General features: G+C 43.7%; 1 protein-coding gene across 3 annotated transcripts in view; it reads right to left on the bottom strand.

The window, feature by feature from the left end:
- LOC139264271 (myosin light chain kinase 2, skeletal/cardiac muscle-like) overlaps positions 1 to 20,278 on the bottom strand; it is a 294,184-nt gene that overhangs the window by 116,098 nt on the left and 157,808 nt on the right. For all 3 annotated transcript variants that reach the window (XM_070880456.1, XM_070880455.1, XM_070880454.1), the window contains exons 10-11: positions 18,661 to 18,789; positions 10,782 to 10,934 (exon numbers count right to left, since the gene is read on the bottom strand). In XM_070880456.1, the coding sequence (XP_070736557.1) occupies positions 10,782 to 10,934; positions 18,661 to 18,789 (282 nt within the window). The remainder of the gene's footprint in view (positions 1 to 10,781; positions 10,935 to 18,660; positions 18,790 to 20,278) is intronic.

Below are 20,278 nucleotides of genomic sequence, written 5' to 3'. Positions count from 1 at the left end.
AGACTTCTTCCCCTTTCTATTCTAGCTCTCTAGATATAAAGGCTATGTAAGCATCGAATCCCCAAGGATTTATTGGACATTGTCTGGACATTGCGCTTTAATATTTTTCTCACCGCAGAAAGAAGCTGGAAGTTGTTTGTGGGAGGGGCCCAGGTGCTGCTCCATGTTGGACTTAGAATGATGGGAAGGGGGTCTGGGAAGACAATGGCCAAGATAAGGCACTTCATCGCAGGTGATGAGCAAATGGAGGGTCCATTGATAAGCAATGTGAACTCGTCAAAGGTAGATCAGGTGAACTGATCAGTGATCGAGCCATTAGCTGGATGAGATACCAGAACAATAGAAAGCCATTAAGCCCAGACCGATCGGAAGCAAAAACCCATCACTGGACTCAAAACAGGAAGCCTCGAAAACAAGGAAACTTTATTGGGCAAAAAGACACACCCACAGGAAGCCTCGAAACAAACTTTATTCAGCCTGAAAGGGCGGACATTATTGGGATATAAAAGAAGCCACACATTGTCTTGCTCTCGCTCGCTTTGCCTCGACAAGGACCAAGCCCTCTGGTATGGGACAGAGAGAAGAAACTGGAAGAGACACGTTTTCATCAGGAGAAGCAGCGAGTAAGCCAATGAATCGGTGGGCATCATCTCTGCACACACATCTTTTAAGATCACAACCACGGTGTGAGGGGGTATCGTGGGTTCTCCCAACCAATATCTTAGGGGTTTTCAGGGGAGGTTTTTGACGTGGGTACTTTGCGATAGGGGCCTGTTTAGATGGGCCAGACTGTGTATGTATTGCATTTGTTTGTTTTCCACACCAGGGTGTGTGTTTTAACTTTAATAAAAGCATTGTCGGTACTCGGACCAAGGTACCCGTCCCTGACGCATTCATCTGTTCAGTACAGTAATCACTCCCAGCGTTAGAACTATTGTAAAGTGGGGGTGCTTCGAAAATACCGAAGGGAAACCACTTACAGCTAGCATTCCATTAGACTTTTTGATTATTTTTTGTACCTGACCACATGTGTACATGGAATGCTAAATCTCTTTGGACCTCCAATGTTCCTGGTTTTTCACTATTCAAAAAATGCTCGGAACTATCCGTTTTTTGTTCCAAAATGGATGAACTCACACTTAGCTGCATTGAACTCCATCTGCCACAGTTTTGCCCACTCACTTAATCTATCAATGTCTCTATGTAGTTTTATGCTCCCGTCTACACTACTTGCTATCCCACTAATCTTTGTGTCATAGGCAAACTTGGATATATGGCTCTCTATTGTGTTATCTGAGTCATTAATAAATATAGTGAATAGCTGAGGCCCCAGCACAGATCCTTATGGGATAGAACTAGTTACTTTCTTCCAATTCGAGTACATACCAATTATCTCTACTCTCTGACTTCCACCACCTAACCAAACTTCGAATCAGGTCAATAATTTGCCTTAAATTCCATGAGTTTTAATTATGCTAACAGTCTCTTATGTGGAACCTTATGGAATGCCTTCTGGATGTCCATACAAACTACATCCATAGACATTTCCCTGTCTACTGCTTTAGTTACATCCTCAAAAAATTCAATTAGATTTGTTAGACATGATCTATCCATTACAAATCAGTGTTGGTTCCCCTAATCAGCTCAAATTTCTCTAAGTGCTCAGTCACTCTGCCCTTATTCATCGATTCCAATAACTTTGCCACAACTGATGTTAGACTAACAGGTCTATAATTTCCGTAGCTGCGTTCCCAGCAGCCTGTCAATCTGGCTGGCTGGCGGGCGGGAAACCTGTTGAAAACGTTTAAAAGACGTCCCGCGGTTAATTTCTGCAAGACGTCCAGGAAACCCGTCCGAAAATCTTTCCCCCTGCGCTCTTCCTGGCCCCGAGTAAATAGCGGCAGGATTCTGGCAGCTGATGCACCTCCTAAATCTTGGTCAAACTTAGCGAGAGTGCATTCGCAGTGCAGACCCAGGAAACTGGCAGCGGCTGCACCATTGGCCGTCACTCTTACATATGCAAATATTGGGGACTTGGCGGATGGGTCGCAGGAAGGATCAGAAATCACGAGGAAACTTAGGGGAAGGGTTTTAAAGGCACTTGGCGGCGGAAACGATTTTCACCTGAATTTTTTCGCTTAAGAAAAAATCATGGGCCATTTGCACATCACTAATGCACTGAAAATGGCAAGGAAATTCACCCCCATAACTCCAATCCATACACTGTGCCGTGTGCAAGTTTGAATTGACAAGCATTATAACCTGCAGCATATGAGTCCTCAATGCCCATTGGCCAAATGTACAATAAATGAAATTAAAATCTCTTTAATTTCCTTTGTAGTTGCATAACTACTGTGGCTCAGTGGGTAGAACCCTTGTCTCGGAGTCAGAAGGTTGTGGGTTCAAGTCCCACTCCAGAGACTTGAGCATAAAAATCTAGGCTGACACTCCAATGCAGAGTTGAGGGAGTGCTGCATTGTTGGAGGTGCTGACTTTTGGATGAGACGTTAAACAGAGGCCCCATCTGCTCTCTCAAGTGGATGTAAAAGATCCCATGGCACTATTTCAAAGAAGAGCAGGGGAGTTATCCCTGGTGTCCTGGCCAATATTTATCCCTCAATCAACATAACAAACACAGATTATCTGGTTATTATCTGCTTGTGGGAGCTTGCTTGTGTGCAAATTGGTTGCCGTGTTTCCCATATTACCACAGTGACTACACTTCAAAGTACTTCATTGGCTGTAAAGCGCTTTGAGATGTCCGGTGGTCGTGAAAGATGCTATATAAATGCAAGTCTTTCTTTCTTTCATAATGAATAACATGCACCATTCAGCCAAGTCACAGTAAAATATACTATCCATGTGCTAAGCAAGAGATTTCAGCAGCAGTTCTAGCATTGCAATATTTGTCATTCAGATATTAAAGCAGATTGCATTGACTGCACTATGTAACAAAACTAGCAGCTACGTGATAAAGAGACACTGAAACCACCCGACATCAAATTCAAAGGTTTCTGCATTGTGGACAGTAATTAAGGCCTTTTATTTGCATCATTATCTCAGATTTTCCTTTCTATCACACCTTATATTCACTGCTCGCACCCAATGATGTTGCTTAGCTAAAAGCTGCATTCTGTTCAAGACCTGTACATTTCTATGTTGAAAATTAAGGCAGCACAGAGCACCTCTCTGCCCTCCTGCTCCCATTACTTGTGCAGGAAGAAAAGCCCTTTATAGTTTTCATCATGATGATGTTACCTGGATACAACGGGGGCAAAGTTAATGGAAAAGATAATGGGGCGGGGTGTAGAACAGGCGGCTGATTCACTACCACTCATTTTGTGTCACCACCGATGCTGAATTTTAACCCCAATAATGATACACTTGAATGGAATTTACGTCAACAGGTCATGCATTTGCAAACAACAAAAATGTGTTACAAATGCTTCCCAATGAAGCCAATGCGGCCTAGAATTGGTTCTCGCCAGACTGCCGGTATAAACTGGGCACAGAGAACTGGGCTTCGAGCTCATTTACAGGGGACTGGTGAGCTTCGGACACCTGCTGGACATTCCCAGGCGGCTAACTGACGAATCGGAGTTGAATTCCGGGCCCCTGCATTGTTGACAGAGGCCTCTCAGGTAGGTCCTGTGGCGGGGGTCCGAGGCCCTGCTCCACATTCAATAAGTACTTTTTATAAAAATGTACCTTTTTGATGACAGCCTGCAGCAGTCCCTTTAAGGACCGCCAGTTAAACCACAAATAATCCTGGTTTTCCTGAACGCAGTTGGTCCAGCACTGGCAGCATTCAGGGCAGCACAATTTCAGGAAGCGGACCTGAAACAGGTTGTCAGGCCCCTTATTTTCATTTGCAAATGGTCTAATGTATCAGCCGTAGCTCAGTTCCCTCGCCTTTGAGCCAGAAAGTTGTGGGTTCATGTCCCACTTCCGAGACTTGAGCACAAAAATCCAGGCTGATATTCCAGTGCAGAGCTGAGGCATTGTTGCATGGTCTTTTGGATGAGACATTAAACCAAGTTCCCGTCTGCTCTCTCAGATGGATGTAAAAGATCCCATGGCACAATTTCGAAGAAAAGCAGGGGTGTTATCCCTGGTGTCCTGGGGATATTCTTCAATCAACATCTATAAAACAGATTATCTGGCCATTATCACATTGCTGTCTGTGAGACCTTGCTGTGCGCAAATTGGCTGCCGTGTTTCCTACATTACAACAGTGACTACACTCCAAAAGTACTTCATTGGCTGTAAAGCACTTCAGGGGGTCTTGAGGTTGTGAAAGGCGCTATACAAATCCATGACTTTCTTTATTTTTAATAACAGTTTCAGGCTTGAGCCTTGGACGCCTCTTTTTTGGCCTACCCCTGTGGAATTTAACGTGCATGTAACGCCTGTCATATTGAATGCTTCGACATCTGTTGTAAGTCTGTAAACCAATCAACCTGTCAACCAATCGCTAGGCTTGTCTCTTTAAGCTGTCAGTAAATTGAATGCTTTGGAGGTCTGGATTTCCACTGTGTGATCAACATTAGTTACAGTGTCCCCTTTAACAGACCCAAATTTGCCCAGGAGTTGCTGTTTTTTTTGGAGCAACTTGATTTTTCTGGAGTATCTTAAAAATCCCCATCATGCACATTTAATTTGCGCCAGTGTAAGTGAGTTAGTTAGGATTTTTTTTAGTTTAGTTTTTTTTCCAAAAGGGGCCGTTACCAGCCACCTACGCCTGTTTTGGCCATTTGAGCCAGTTTGGACAGCTAATAGTTGCTCCAAACTAACTTAGGCCAGCGTATGTGGCCACTTGTGGCCGCACAGAAAACCCTTGCGGAGAGTTAAGAAATCAGTGCAGGTAGCCTCCAACTGACAGCGTTATGATAGGAATGCTAGTTTTCTTTTAAAATCCCAAGTAGCGAGACTGGACAGGGTGTAGGTGCTATCAGCCTGATTAAACTGTAATGAAGGCTGAAGTATAGGGACCACTTAAGCAAGGGGAGGGTTTTCTTTGTAAATGATAGATCAAGAGCACCAACGCTCTCGCCTAATGGATTCGTGTGTGGCATCACACCACATTGGATTTTGACTTCTGCAGCACCAAAGAATTACCCTGACTAGGTTTAGAAATTTAAAACGTTAAACTTAACAAAAAAAGCATGCCAAAATGTAAACTTAAATTTTGGTGTTCAGCATTGCGAAAGTGTGACTCTGATAATTAGTAATATTTTAGAATTGTATGCAGTAGTGGGCGAGCTGTAAGATACTGCAGATAGGGAATTTTTAGTAAAGATAGCTAGATATTAAAGTACTGGAAAATCTTCGAAGATTCTTTCTCCCACCCTCCCCACCCCCGATCAAAACTCTCCCCCCAGCCCCACCCCGATCAAAATTCTTCCCCCCTCGATCAAAACTCTTCTCCCCCACCCCCCCGATCAAAACTCTTCCCCACCACCCCCCGCCCTCCCCCCACCCCCCGATCAAAACTCTTCTCCCCCACCCCCCCGATCAAAACTCTTCCCCACCACCCCCCGCCCTCCCCCCACCCCCCGATCAAAACTCTTCCCCCCACCAACCTGTTTCTTGTAGCCCTCAGGGCGGGAAAGCAGCAGCCATCCTGTGCGGCAGGCCACTTGGCCCGGGATAGGGGCGGGACGCGTTGGGTCCCACACTGAAGGCATCATCATCATAATTGTGGGAGGAGCTACTACGCATACGCGAACGCTCTACTGTGCATGCGGACAGCTGCCGGCGCTGTTTTTGGCGCAGGGCTGTAGCTCTGCCCCCCCCCCACACTCCACGAGAAACGCCGCGCCAGGGCCCAGAACACACAGCAGAGCGGCCAGAATTGTTAGTAAGTTTTTTGGCGCCGTTTTGAGCGTACAAAGTCGCCGCATTTCGGGAGAGTGCACAGGGGAAAAAGGGGTTGGGGAAATTTGGGCCCATAAATGCCAGATCAATCCACTGATGCCACAGATTTCGCAGCTGGGGTGATGGTTTGAGCCCAAAGGAGTGAGAAGACTGCGGCCAGATTGTTCGCTTACAGGATATAGGTGAGATACCCCACCTAGTGGCTTGGCTGGCGATTAACAAACCATTGCATATATACATTGCTGTAAGTGAATACATTGCAATGTCATTCACTGCTAGGATACAGGAGTGTGATAGAAGAGCTATTTAGGTTTGAAAATGGAATATGTTTTTGTTCATAGAGAAGCAATAGAATAAATGCTGTTGTTTGCAAAGAATATAAGCTCGAATTCACAATGCACCAGACTAGGAAAAGTTATAAAACAGCCTCATGATAATTCAAAATCAGGAGAGTCCTGTAATTAACATACATCATCTGCAGAGTATAAAACAGAAACTGTAGGCTGCTTTAGGATGTAGACCGAGCAACTGGCAGCTTATAAAGTACTGTGTGCCCCATGCATAAAGTTTTCAATGTCATGCAAACAGCAATAGTGGAAAAACTCCGGCAAGCCACCATATGAATGGGGCTCTATGTCTCCTTTAGCTCATTAAGGTCTTGTTCACAACGAGTCGAAATCCCATATCTCTGTGTGACTTACAGGATGTTCAGTTTGTGGGTCACATTAAAGAAACCTTACTTTAAGGGTAAAAAAAAAATCTGAATTTAAAAGGAAAATTCTGCACCTGTGTTGAAAATGAAAACTTTTCTTCAAACCTAGTTTTGTTTTAAATAGGTGTGTTGCAGACATTTTGTATAGTACAGCATTCATTCATTCTAAAGTTCAGTCATGATGATTGCAATTTTGTAAACATGTGGATGATCTGTGATATGCAGCAGAGTAAAACCTGTTCTGACGAAAGATGAAAACAGCAATAATTTACAATTTACAACTTGTCGAACTGCATGCGGGTACCAAGCAGCTAATGGTCCTTGACGGTAATATTAGACTTCTTTTGCTATTTTATTTATGAGCTTCATGAATGACATCCTCAGCTATCACTCATGCCAGATCACCATGCATGCAATGCAGGATGAAGCGGGCCAATGTGTCAAAAGTAACATGGCTATGTTTCACTCGCAAAACAAAGTTGAACATATTTTCTTATGCATTGAGGCTCTTTTACACGAAATACAGAAATCGAACAAGAGTGTTTCTGTATTTGCGTAAATGTTCATTGAGGGTGTACACAAGTATAACCTTCAGTGAATGTGGGCATGGGCAGCATGACAAAGCCAATGGAAAGACGGACTGCTTTCATGACAATTATAAACAAGACAGGGACCTTGTAACTGAGCTTGTAGTGGAGGTTGCAGTCTGACAACCAGGGGTCTTTAAGGGCCTCATTTGCACTTATCCTCCAGCTAAAGGAAATAAAAATAAAATGACAGCAGTTTATATATAGTAGATGTTGACTGATGTAACAGAGCTAAACTATTCGTGCAAATTCGATATCACTGAAATAGTTACAGGCGCAAGTTGTTTTTCTTCCCTACTTCATTTTATTTGGTTCTTGCAAGAACATTAGATAATCCTTTTTGCTTTCAATTTTAATGAAAGACTATGCTTTGATTCTTTAAGAGCAAATTAATACTGAAACCAAATTTACATTGGAACAGATATTCATTTTCAAACATGCAAGTTTTCAATGTACTAATAATTGATGCTAATGTTAGGAATATACTATTATTAAATCCCCATCCAGCAGCTCAGCAGCAGCGATGGGACCGAATGAATGAACTCCACTGTTGTCAGTTCTGAACTAGGCTGGCCCTTTCAGTCATCTGCATTCTTTTCTTTGACAAGTCACTCTTGACATTGTCTATCCAGTGCTTCCTCGGTCTTTTTCAGCTTTTTGTTTACATCCCTCTATATGCCAGGCCATGAAAGGTATTCTAGCTGTTTCTGTTCTTCAACTGTGCTCAAACCATCACAGTCGACTTTCTTGGTTCTCCTGTATAAATGTTGTTTCTTATCCAAGCCACATTCTTATTATATCATTCTTGATTCGTTGCATCCTGGATACTGCCAGTATTCCTCTCAGCTCTGCTATTAGTCTCTTTTGCTCGCCAGCTTTTCTCATGTTGCAACACTCACCTCTTTATAATAATATGTGGGTAACCTTGGCTTCATAAACTCTTGCCTTTGTTTTTACTGAAATAGCTTCCATCTCCTGCTTAATCTTCCGAAAGCTGCAGAAACAAGTCTAATCCTTTTGATGTCTTCTTCACGACTCACATTCTCTGTCACTAACACACCACGGTTACCACGGTATAAAGACTTTTTCACCTATTCAACTGTATCCCTTAATGTATCCCTGTAAATTTGGTTTCAGTATTAATATGTACCTTTTGCTGTTGCTTCCCAAATGACACTTGTGGTCGGAGGTGTATCTCCGGAGCATGCCTCCAACCCAAAAAATATACAAATGTACCTCCTGGCTGTGGAGCTTGGAGTCTTCAGCTCCTGGGCCTCCAGGCATTCGCCTGCGTGAAGGCCCATGGATCCCAGGGATGCAGGCGGTTTGGAAGTATCCCTGGAATCAGGTGGACCAGGCCAATCAATAAGGGGGATTCCTTCTAAGCTTATGAGAAATCCCCAAATAAATACATAATTAACACAATTTGAATAAGAATAACGATTCCCATGTTCAAAATTAATTAAAAATCCCTTTGATTAAGCATTTAAAATAAAAATGTAATTAAAAAAAAAAAATAAACAGTTTCATTCAGCCTAAAATTTACATGAAATAATGTTAAATGTTAGTCATTTTAAAAATGTTTAATTTATCATTTATTTTAACCCTGCTTTTACCAGGGGGAATGGTTTTGTGGGCCTTGGCCGGACAGTAGTTGGGAAAATAGCCCGACTCTGCACCAGCTAAAGTGTTTTTGGGGGTGCGTGCGGATGATCTGTCAAGGAAAAACTTGACAAATCACAAGTTCCGGGTTTTCGCGCATGCGCGGCACGTGCAGAAACCCGGAACGTGCTGGGGCAATCTCAGGGCTTACGACGGCCTGTACGCCATCATCGGCCTGGCAAAATCAGGGCCGTTACTATCACCTCTCCCCAGATTTCAGGTACTTGCCCTACCTCACGAGTTTTGTTAAACAGCCTTTGCATCACTTTCAAAGTATGTTCCTTACCTGCTTGCAACAACTCGACAGTCATATTACCAACACCAGGAGCCTTGTTCAGTTTCAAACTATCAATATAATCTTTACTTTGTCGTCCAAGAAATCTAGCATCAACTCCCCTCCATTTGTACAGGGCAGTTTCTCCAGAGCTGATTCATGCACCGTGCTCTGTACATTGTATAGATCTTCAAAATTTTCCTCCATCACTTGCTCCTCGGCTGTTCATCCTCAATTATCTGACCATTTTGGTCTTTCGCTCTAGCCATTTTAAATTTGTTAGATTCATGTAGTTCTCTTATAAGAGCATAAGAAATAGGAACAGGAGTAGGCCATACGACCCCTCGAGCCTGCTCCGCCATTCAATAAGATCATGGCTGATCTGATCTCAGCTCCACTTCCCCGTCCGCTCCCCATAACCCCTTATCCCCTTATCGTTCAAGAAACTGTCTATTTTTGTCTTAAATTTATTCAATGTCCCAGCTTCCACAGCTCTCTGAGGCAGTGAATTCCACAGATTTACAGCCCTCTGAGAGAAGAAATTTCTCCTCATCTCAGTTTTAAATGGGCGGCTCCTTATTCTAAAATCATGCCCTCTAGTTCTAGTCTCCCCCATCAGTGGAAACATCCTCTCCGTATCCACCTTGTCAAGCCCCCTCATAATCTTATACATTTCGATAAGATCACCTCTCGTTCTTCGGAATTCTAATGAGTAGAGGCCCAACCTACTCAACCTTTCCTCATGTCAAACCTCTCATCCCCAGAATCAACCTAGTGAACCTTCTCCAAACTGCCTCCAAAGCAAGTATATCCTTTCGTAAATATGGAAACCAAAACTGCACGCAGTATTCCAGGTGTGGCCTCACCAATACCCTGTATAGCTGTAGCAAGACTTCCCTACTTTTATACTCCATCCCCTTTGCAATAAAGGCCAAGATACTATTGGCCTTCCTGATCATTTGCTTTACCTGCATACTATCCTTTTGTGTTTCATGCACAAGTACTCCCAGGTCCCGCTGTACTACAGCACTTTGCAATCTTTCTCCATTTAAATAATAACTTGCTCTTTGATTTTCTTTCTGCCAAAGTGCATGACCTCACACTTTCCAACATTATACTCCATCTGCCAAATTTTTGCTCACTCACTTAGCCTGTCTATGTCTTTTTGCATCTTTTTTGTGTCCTCCTCACACATTGCTTTTCCTCCCATCTTTGTATCATCAGCAAACTTGGCTACGTTACACTCAGACCCTTCTTCCAAGTCATTAATATAGCTTGTAAATAGTTGGGGTCCCAGCACTGACCCGTGCGTTTCTTTTCGTTTTGTTTCTTTTGGCCTAACCTTTTGCTTCTTTGCACAGGCTGTTTATCCAGTCATTCCTACCTCTCTTGGCTTTTTGTTTTATTCCTCTAGTTAACCTGTTGTATTCGGTCCTCATATTAGGATTTGCTTTTACGCTCGCCTTAAGTTCTCTTAGCTATTCATTCAACTTCTGGGCTCCTTCCATTATCCATTTAGTTAGTATCCAAGTTAGTAATATACTGCATTTAAATTACATGTAAATATATTGCAGAGTATCATTTCAAAAGACTGCCAACAGTCAATATTATAAACAATAATATGTAACTGGAGTGTTAAATATGAAAATTTTGTTTAAAGTTTACATACCCCTTTTCTTTGATGAGAAGTTTTGATATGAATTCTTTGGCATCTTCAGAGACGTTTTCAAATTCTGCGTCATCCAAGTCCCACTTACAAGCCAGAATGTTATTGAGGGTCTCATTGTCATCTTCCCCAAGGAATGGAGAAAGTCCGCTAAGCCTTCAGTTAATGAAAACAGGGAAAGATGGAGTAAAGATTGACCAGGAAAATGCCAATCAGCACAAAGAGAATAAAACATTTTGAATTAGAGTCATTTTTGTATCTGCCGAATACACACTCAGCTCTGCAAACATTTGTGCCTAGAAGAGGTGGCAAAGGTGAGAAAAAAAAAAAAAGAACTGGACTATTCAGCCAGCTATTCAGATGAAATTTTCAACCGTGGGCAATAACAGAAGAATGAGTAACAGAGGCAGTAATGGCCAAAACTGCAATGTCATAACCACTGTCAATGTCTCTCACGATTGGCACTTGTCACGTTTATGTATTTATTTAAGAGGGAGATAGATAGATTTCTCGAAACAAAAGGCATCAAGGGGTATGGGGAAAAAGCGGGAATATGGTGTTGAGATAGAGGATCAGCCATGATCATATTGAATGGTAGTACTGACTCGAAGGGCCGAATGGCCTACTACTGCTCCTATTTTCTATGTTTCTATGTCAGTTCAGGAGAAGTCTCGGCCACACAATAACACAGGAAAGCTGTACATTTGGAGATGTCTTATGTTCACTCTTTTTTTAAAAATTCGTAGCCAATCTTTCCAATTCTTTGTCAAATCACAAACGCCAGAGGTCACCTTGCACACATCAAAGATCACTCTGCGCCAATGCTCTTAGCCAAAAGGCCGAGAGCCACTGCACCGTTCCTGGAAGTACTGCAATACCAGGTTCGTGCCATGGAGGTGGATGGGTCAGGCCCCCCACACACCTCCGTGGAGGTGGATGGGTCAATCCACCCCACCCACCTCCTATTTCCCTCTTTACAGCAAAATCATCAATGCAAGTGTAAAGAATCAATTGCTGCACAAATATCAAACAGGGGATCTCTTTCTCCTTATGTTGCATTCTCACCATTGTGAAGAGAGAGTTTGAGCATATGTTGTATAAATTGCTAAACAGGTGCCTGGAAATGGAAACCAAAGCTATATTGTCTAGATGTATTCTGATGCACCCAGACAGTTCTAGCTCACTGAATCTGGCAATCAAAATAGCTTGGAAGATTGTGGAACTGGTTATAAGGCATAACTGCAAATAAATGAATTTAATTCCTTCATATGTACAAATCTTGGACACCAAAAAGGAAATGGGCTGGAATTTGCTGCCAAAATAACAGCGAGTTTAATGGCGTCACCATTATTAGTGTAAATCATCCAGCAACTAGTGGCAAGGAAGAGATAAGCCATGAATAGCGAATCTTCACAATTTCACGGGTTGGAGACAATCTCCGGAGGTATGTCTCTGACTGCATTTTCTAGCTCATTAAATCCTAAACTATGAAGTAAAAAATAATAGTATACAAAAAGGCTACAATTTGTTGTTCTGCATTACTTCAACATTAGTATTTTGGAATAACTGAAAGGCATGTTTATGTCCAAATGTCTTACAGGAAAAATTTGTTCCAGTTAAAGTATTGGAGTTCCTTGGACATTCGGCTGGACTTCAGCTGTAACACTGACGGGAAGTTAGGTTGAATGACTCAGGTAAAAGGGCAGGATTGGCTTTTACCACTTGGCCTTGCAAGAGGTGGAGCTTCTGCCTGCCCCTTGCAAAGCCAGTGTTATGGAATAGATGGGGAGGGGGGAGGGGTGGGGGGCAAAGTTGGGTCTCCTTATGCTGGGAGTTGCTGCTTCCCGGGCCTATAGAGGGACCCAATGTAAGACTGGAGTCTGAGATGGGGCACACTGCCCTCCACAATGGTGCAGGTGGGCCCCATTGAGTGGGGGAGGGAGTCATAGAAACATAGAAAATAGGTGCAGGAGCAGGCCATTCAGCCCTTCTAGCCTGCACCGCCATTCAATGAGTTCATGGCTGAACATGAAACTTCAGTACCCTGCTTTCTCGCCATACCCCTTGATCCCCCGAGTAGTAAGGACTTCATCTAACTCCCTTTTGAATATATTTAGTGAATTGGCCCCAACCACTTTCTGTGGCAGAGAATTCCACAGGTTCACCACTCTCTGGGTGAAGAAGTCTCTCCTCATCTCGGTCCTAAATGGCCTACCCCTTATCCTTAGACTGTGACCCCTGGTTCTGGACTTCCCCAACATTGGGAACATTCTTCCTGCATCTAACCTGTCGAAACCCGTCAGAATTTTAAACGTTTCTATGAGGTTCCCTCTCATTCTTCTGAACTCCAGTGAATACAAGCCCAGTTGATCCAGTCTTTCTTGATAGGTCAGTCCCACCATCCTGGGAATCAGTCTGGTGAATCTTCGCTGCACTGCCTCAATAGCAAGAATGTCCTTCCTCAAGTTAGGAGACCAAAATTGTACACAATACTCCAGGTGTGGCCTCACCAAGGCCCTGTACAACTGTAGCAACACCTCCCTGCCCCTGTACTCAAATCCCCTCGCTATGAAGGCCAACATGCCATTTGCTTTCTTAACCGCCTGCTGTATCTGCATGCCAACCTTCAATGACTGATGTACCATGACACCCAGGTCTCGTTGCACCTTCCCTTTTCCTAATCTGTCACCATTCAGATAATAGTCTGTCTCTCTGTTTTTACCACCAAAGTGGATAACCTCACATTTATCCACATTATACTTCATCTGCCATGCATCTGCCCACTCACCTAACCTATCCAAGTCACTCTGCAGCCTCATAGCATCCTCCTCGCAGCTCACACTGCCACCCAACTTAGTGTCATCCGCAAATTTGGAGATACTACATTTAATCCCCTCGTCTAAATCATTAATGTACAATGTAAACAGCTGGGGCCCCAGCACAGAACCTTGCGGTACCCCACTAGTCACTGCCTGCCATTCTGAAAAGTACCCATTTACTCCTACTCTTTGCTTCCTGTCTGACAACCAGTTCTCAATCCATGTCAGCACACTACCCCCAATCCCATGTGCTTTAACTTTGCACATTAATCTCTTGTGTGGGACCTTGTCGAAAGCCTTCTGAAAGTCCAAATATACCACATCAACTGGCTCTCCTTTGTCCACTTTACTGGAAACATGCTCAAAAAATTCCAGAAGATTTGTCAAGCATGATTTCCCCTTCACAAATCCATGCTGACTTGGACCTATCATGTCACCATTTTCCAAATGCGCTGCTATGACATCCTTAATAATTGATTCCATCATTTTACCCACTACTGAGGTCAGGCTGACCGGTCTATAATTCCCTGTTTTCTCTCCCTCCTTTTTTAAAAAGTGGGGTTACATTGGCTACCCTCCACTCGATAGGAACTGATCCAGAGTCAATGGAATGTTGGAAAATGACTGTCAATGCATCCGCTATTTCCAAGGCCACCTCCTTAAGTACTCTAGGATACAGTCCATCAGGCCCTGGGGATTTATCGGCCTTCAATCCCATCAATTTCCCCAACACAATTTCCCGACTAATAAAGATTTCCCTCAGTTCCCCCTCCTTACTAGACCCTCTGACCCCTTTTATATCCGGAAGGTTGTTTGTGTCCTCCTTAGTGAATACTGAACCAAAGTACTTGTTCAATTGGTTTGCCATTTCTTTGTTCCCCGTTATGACTTCCCCTGATTCTGACTGCAGGGGACCTACGTTTGTCTTTACTAACCTTTTTCTCTTTACATACCTACAGAAACTTTTGCAATCCGCCTTAATGTTCCCTGCAAGCTTCTTCTCGTACTCCATTTTCCCTGCCCTAATCAAACCCTTTGTCCTCCTCTGCTGAGTTCTAAATTTCTCCCAGTCCCCAGGTTCGCTGCTATTTCTGGCCAATTTGTATGCCACTTCCTTGGCTTTAATACTATCCCTGATTTCCCTAGATAGCCACGGTTGAGCCACCTTCCCTTTTTTATTTTTACGCCAGACAGGAATGTACAATTGTTGTAATTCATCCATGCGGTCTCTAAATGTCTGCCATTGCCCATCCACAGTCAACCCCTTAAGTATCATTCGCCAATCTATCCTAGCCAATTCACGCCTCATACCTTCAAAGTTACCCTTCTTTAAGTTCTGGACCATGGTCTCTGAATTAACTGTATCATTCTCCATCCTAATGCAGAATTCCACCATATTATGATCACTCTTCCCCAAGGGGCCTCGCACAATGAGATTGCTAATTAGTCCTCTCTCATTACACAACACCCAGTCTAAGATGGCCTCCCCCATAGTTGGTTCCTCGACATACTGGTCTAGAAAACCATCCCTTATGCACTCCAGGAAATCCTCCTCCACCGTATTGCTTCCAGTTTGGCTAGCCCAATCTATGTGCATATTAAAGTCACCCATTATAACTGCTGCACCTTTATTGCATGCACCCCTAATTTCCTGTTTGATGCCCTCCCGAACATCACTACTACTGTTTGGAGGTCTGTACACAACTCCCACTAACGATTTTTGCCCTTTGGTGTTCTGCAGCTCTACCCATATAGATTCCACATCATCCAAGCTAATGTCTTTCCTAACTATTGCATTAATCTCCTCTTTAACCAGCAATGCTACCCCACCTCCTTTTCCTTTTATTCTATCCTTCCTGAATGTTGAATACCCCTGGATGTTGAGTTCCCAGCCCTGATCATCCTGGAGCCACGTCTCCGTAATCCCAATCACATCATATTTGTTAACATCTATTTGCACAGTTAATTCATCCACCTTATTGCGGATACTCCTTGCATTAAGACACAAAGCCTTCAGGCTTGTTTTTTTAACACCCTTTGTCCTTTTAGAATTCTGCCGCACAGTGGCCCTTCCTGTTCAAAAGAAGCCAAGTTGCCAAATATTTCTTTTCAAAGATTTTAGCATCTGACCCCATTCACAAGCGTTTACAGCTGCGGGTAAGCAGCTCCATGCAAGTGAGATGCCCTCTCACTGACCCTGATAACTCTGACGGGGTTGCGGGGGGGGGGTGGTGGTAACTGTTGGAGAGCATCAACGGATGCACTCCTGCTGTGTCCTCTGCCCCATTATCTTTTATCTAACCACGGTAATAAAATTACAAACACACACAACATGTTCAATGCAAACATATGAATTGGTGGCTGTGATAATTCCCTTAAAGTTACAACAATTTATACGTGAACTACTGCTTTCCAATTATACCCAACACTTTTAACTGTCAACTGCTTTCCTCAGGCATGCTGATCATCCAGACAGGTTCTGCAAGACTGCTCCTGCAGTGGCAATATGGTGTGCAGAGAAAGTGAGAAGTTAATTAAGCAGAAGCGGAGCGTGAGGCATTGACGAAACCAATTACAGCTTTGGGCTGGATTTTCAAGCGGAAGGCAGGTTAGAGTGGGGTTGGGGGGCTCTGACGGTGGGCAGAAACCTGGGAGAACCAAATTCTTGCAGGCACTGCCGACTTCAACGGCAGAGCTTGATTTGCATCTGAAGACTCTTCTTCCCAGATACAGCTAGCCAGATGGAGAGGCTGGCTGGCTGCGGGCAGGTAGGCCTGTGGCACTAGGCCGCACAGGGGAGGGAGGGAGGGATCGGGTGGGGGCTGGTGCTGGCCTCTGGAGGAGCGGAGGTGGGAGTGGGGGGCGTGGAGGGCATGGGGGCTGAAGCAGGAGATCAGGGCCATCAAGGGACCAGGTGGGGAGGGGGTATGTAACTGTAACTCATGCACACTGTACCTGTACCCCTGAAATGCACACCCTGACCACAGGGGGTGAGCTTGTGGGAGACACTCCTCACCTGGGTTTCCAGGTATAAAAGGGGAGGTCCCACCCAAGGTCAGCACTCCTTGGTTCTGGGAATAAAGGACGGTCACAGAGTGACCGTGTCTGATACATACATGCCTCGTGTGAGTTTGTAACAAGGTGCAGAGACACTACAGGAAGCAAGACATCGGGACTGTCGACGGACTGGGAGAGGGGGGGTGGAGGCAAGAGATCGGGCCGGCCTCAGGATCATCAATGCAGTGTGGGGGGGTCCAGAAAGGTGATCGGAGGCCTTGTCGGGGTGGGGGGAGGAAGGGGAGAGGTGGTCTCTGATCACAATGGGTGGGTTAGGCAGGGACCCTGGATCCAGGATGTAGGTGTAAAGGCATGTCCCTCCTGGATGCAGCAATCCTCGTCTTACTGTAACTGCCAGGTTTTACGAAGTCTGTAAAACCCGACTAGATAGAGTTCAAAACAAAATGGAGGTTAAAGAGGAGGCTTCCAGTTAATATCGGACTTCAAGTTGATATTATGCTTAAATATTAAGTAGGCCCTTGTCTGCCTTGTGGGAGACAAGTCGATGGAATGATTCGGCGTCATAAACATTACAGCAGCTGGGAATGTGGTGGGTTGGAGCTGGATTTTAACTCCTCCCACCTACCAATCTCGCTGAGTGAGGGGCTGTTAAAAAACGGGCCTCACTGACTAGGTTGATGGATGAAGAACGGGGACTTGAGTAAGGAGCCGGGGTAGCCAGCTGTGGAATTACACCTTAACATGGGTCAAAACAGTCAGAAGTGCAGTGGAAAAGTGTTTTTTTTCAAGTAGATTCAGAGAGGAGATATACCAACAAAGTTATGGCTGTGACCAATCCACTAAACATAGACTTCCACTAACTCATAGTGAGAAGTGTCTGATGAAAAGTACTGAGGTAGCAATTGGTGAGTTAAAGTGTTTGGGAATGTTTATGAAAGCTAGCACTTAGGTGACAGTATTAATGGCTCAGAATCCTGAAGTTGGATTGGCACATTTTGAAAATATTAAAACATTATGGAGACGCAATGCTTGCTCCCAGCATGGTGAGTAACTAAACTGTCGATATATTTATAAAGAACAGGTTTGTGATTCTGTTTTCAATGTTCTTCGTGCCAGCCTCCCGGGCTTCAGCCTACACAACCTTTACTCATCCAGAAGCCCGCTGCCCACATCCTATCCCACACTATGGTCCAGTCACCTCTCACCCCTATCCTCATGATCTGCATTGGTTCACTACCCTCGCTGCACTGACTTCAACATTCTTGTCTGCACCTACAAATCCCTCCATGGCCAAACTACAGGCTACCTCTCGAATGCCCTACAGCCCTGTATCACAGCTTGCACTTTCCAATGCAAGACAAGGGGACATAGATAGAAACTGTTAACGGGCAAGTTCAGAGTTGGATTGCAGAAGAGTGAGTAATACCCGGAAGGGTCCGAGATTCTGGAATCATTCAAGAGGCAGTTGAATGTTGTGATGGGGAGGTGTCATTGTAAATTTCCATAGAAGGGTGGGCTAGATGGGCAAAATGGCTTCCCCCACATATATATATCCTTAGGATAGGGGTGAGTTTGGGGCCCTGGGGCAGCACGGGCCAGCCCACACTGCGATATGTGTGTGCACTAGGTCCATGCAGCAGAGCAGGTCTCCAGTCGTCTTGGATAACCCTTGCCACTGGACCAAGATTTGGCTCTGTCAAGCCCGCGTGGTGGCTGGTGTGCAACGGCCACCACATGTTAAAAAAAATCCACCACAGACATCTTCCACCCTTCAGGATGTAGTTCTGGACCTGGAATTTTAGGTTCATCATTGAAACACCTGTGAACATCCTTTTTGGCGTGGAAGCAAGTCATCCTCGTTTCGAGGGACTGCCTATGATGATGATGATGATATCCTTGTGATATTTGGGGTTCACGTTACAAGAGGCGATTTTGAGAAAAACCTTTAGACAGGAAGGCAAGAACTAAACAAATAGATATTCATAAATCTTCCAATTTCCCCTTCACCCCCCAAAAAATTATTTAAGCTTCAATCGTATACTTACAACATATAAGCAATTACCCCAAGGCTCCACATATCCGTAGGAAATGAAACAAAGTCATAATTCACAACTTCGGGAGCAAGGAATTCTGGAGTTCCAAAGTTTATTTTTAGTTTTTCTCTTGGTTTGTATCTAACAGAATAAACAAAATCTTAGGTTAAGCTGCCTTTTTCACCTATATCCACTCATTATTAACATGACAGTACCAACACCTAAATTCAAGATTAAGATCTGAATTTTTTTCTCCCTGACTTCCACACATTTTTGCAGAGGCAAAGGGAGAAGAGAACAATATTGTACTATTTGAGCAAAGACAACTGTCGGATTCATACATAGGTACATGCAAAATGGTGATTTTGTGAACTGGGATTGATACAAGATTTTCTCAGTATTATTGTCTCAGAATTTGCTGCCAAAATAAAGGCGAGTTTAATGGCGCTCACTGTTATTAATGTATCAATCGATAAGCAAGTTGTGGTGAGAAAGAGTTATTCTTGTGAATTGTGAATCGCCACAAGCTGCTGGGCGATTTGTGCCTCTCCGTCGATAGTCTTGATAAATGGCAGTTCCCCCTTAATCTCCCCATGAGTTCCATGAAGTTGCTAAATTTGTGCATTAATTGCCAAATAAACTCGCACAGAAAGTTAGGGCTGGTACTTAACAGCGTGAGTACCTTTTTAATGAGGAGATTTATGCACCTGCACTGTCAATCAACCTCTCTGGCCCAGAAAGGGAACAACTTAAACTGTGGAGTCTCATTCCTGTAGGTAGTAAATTGTTGTTAGAGATTTTTAACGTTGAAATGTTGTTATTTTTTCCTTTTCGTCCCTTTTATTTTTCTCTCTTAATCCAAACTTTCTTTCCCTCTCTTTATTTCTCTTCCTGTACCTGATTTGACTCTAATTCACATTATTTCCTTTTCTGTCGTTCCTGTTTCTTTCTCAATCCTTAAAGCGCATTGGTTAAGGAGTAGACTGATGATCTCATCGTCCACCAAGGTCCCAGATGCCCCATCACCCTCACACTTCCAGCAACTTACAGGGCAAAACATTAGAGCTAAAGCGGAAGCGAAAAAGTTGAACTAATGGGCCATTAGTCTAATGCCTCGAGATGCCCCGCTCTAGCAAAACCTGGGCCAGTATTTTTAACAAGCCAACAAAATTATACTTATCAAACCACCTTGTTGAAATATCTTTTGCTGTCACCAATGGTCATGGCAATCACTTGGACAACAGCTCTTATATAATTCAATAAAATCCACCTCAGCTTTAATTGTCCCAGAGTTTAAAGAAATAGCTGAACATATATTATGCTACAATATAAGTAGTTAGCAAATAATCATTATATTGCTTGCTAATATCTCACCAAAAACAACGGCATGACCATTTTGTAAAATGCAATGGTTCATCAGCCAATCACACTAACCAACGCAATGTGGTATTGAATGACAACCGGACCATATGCTGAGTCAGTCAATTTGAAAAGGCACCAAGAGGATGGGATAAACCTGGGTAAGTTTGTCATTCTCACATGCAAAACTTTTAAATTTTAATTGAAAAAAGATGGGGTTCAGAATGATTCCTCTTGAAGTATTTATTGAGCCGATTAGAATTTAATAAAA

The sequence above is a fragment of the Pristiophorus japonicus genome, chromosome 5, assembly GCF_044704955.1.
Source record: "Pristiophorus japonicus isolate sPriJap1 chromosome 5, sPriJap1.hap1, whole genome shotgun sequence".
NCBI lineage: Eukaryota > Metazoa > Chordata > Chondrichthyes > Pristiophoridae > Pristiophorus > Pristiophorus japonicus.
The sequence above is the reverse complement of the archived record's forward strand: the minus strand, read 5'-3'. Positions and strand labels throughout refer to the sequence as shown.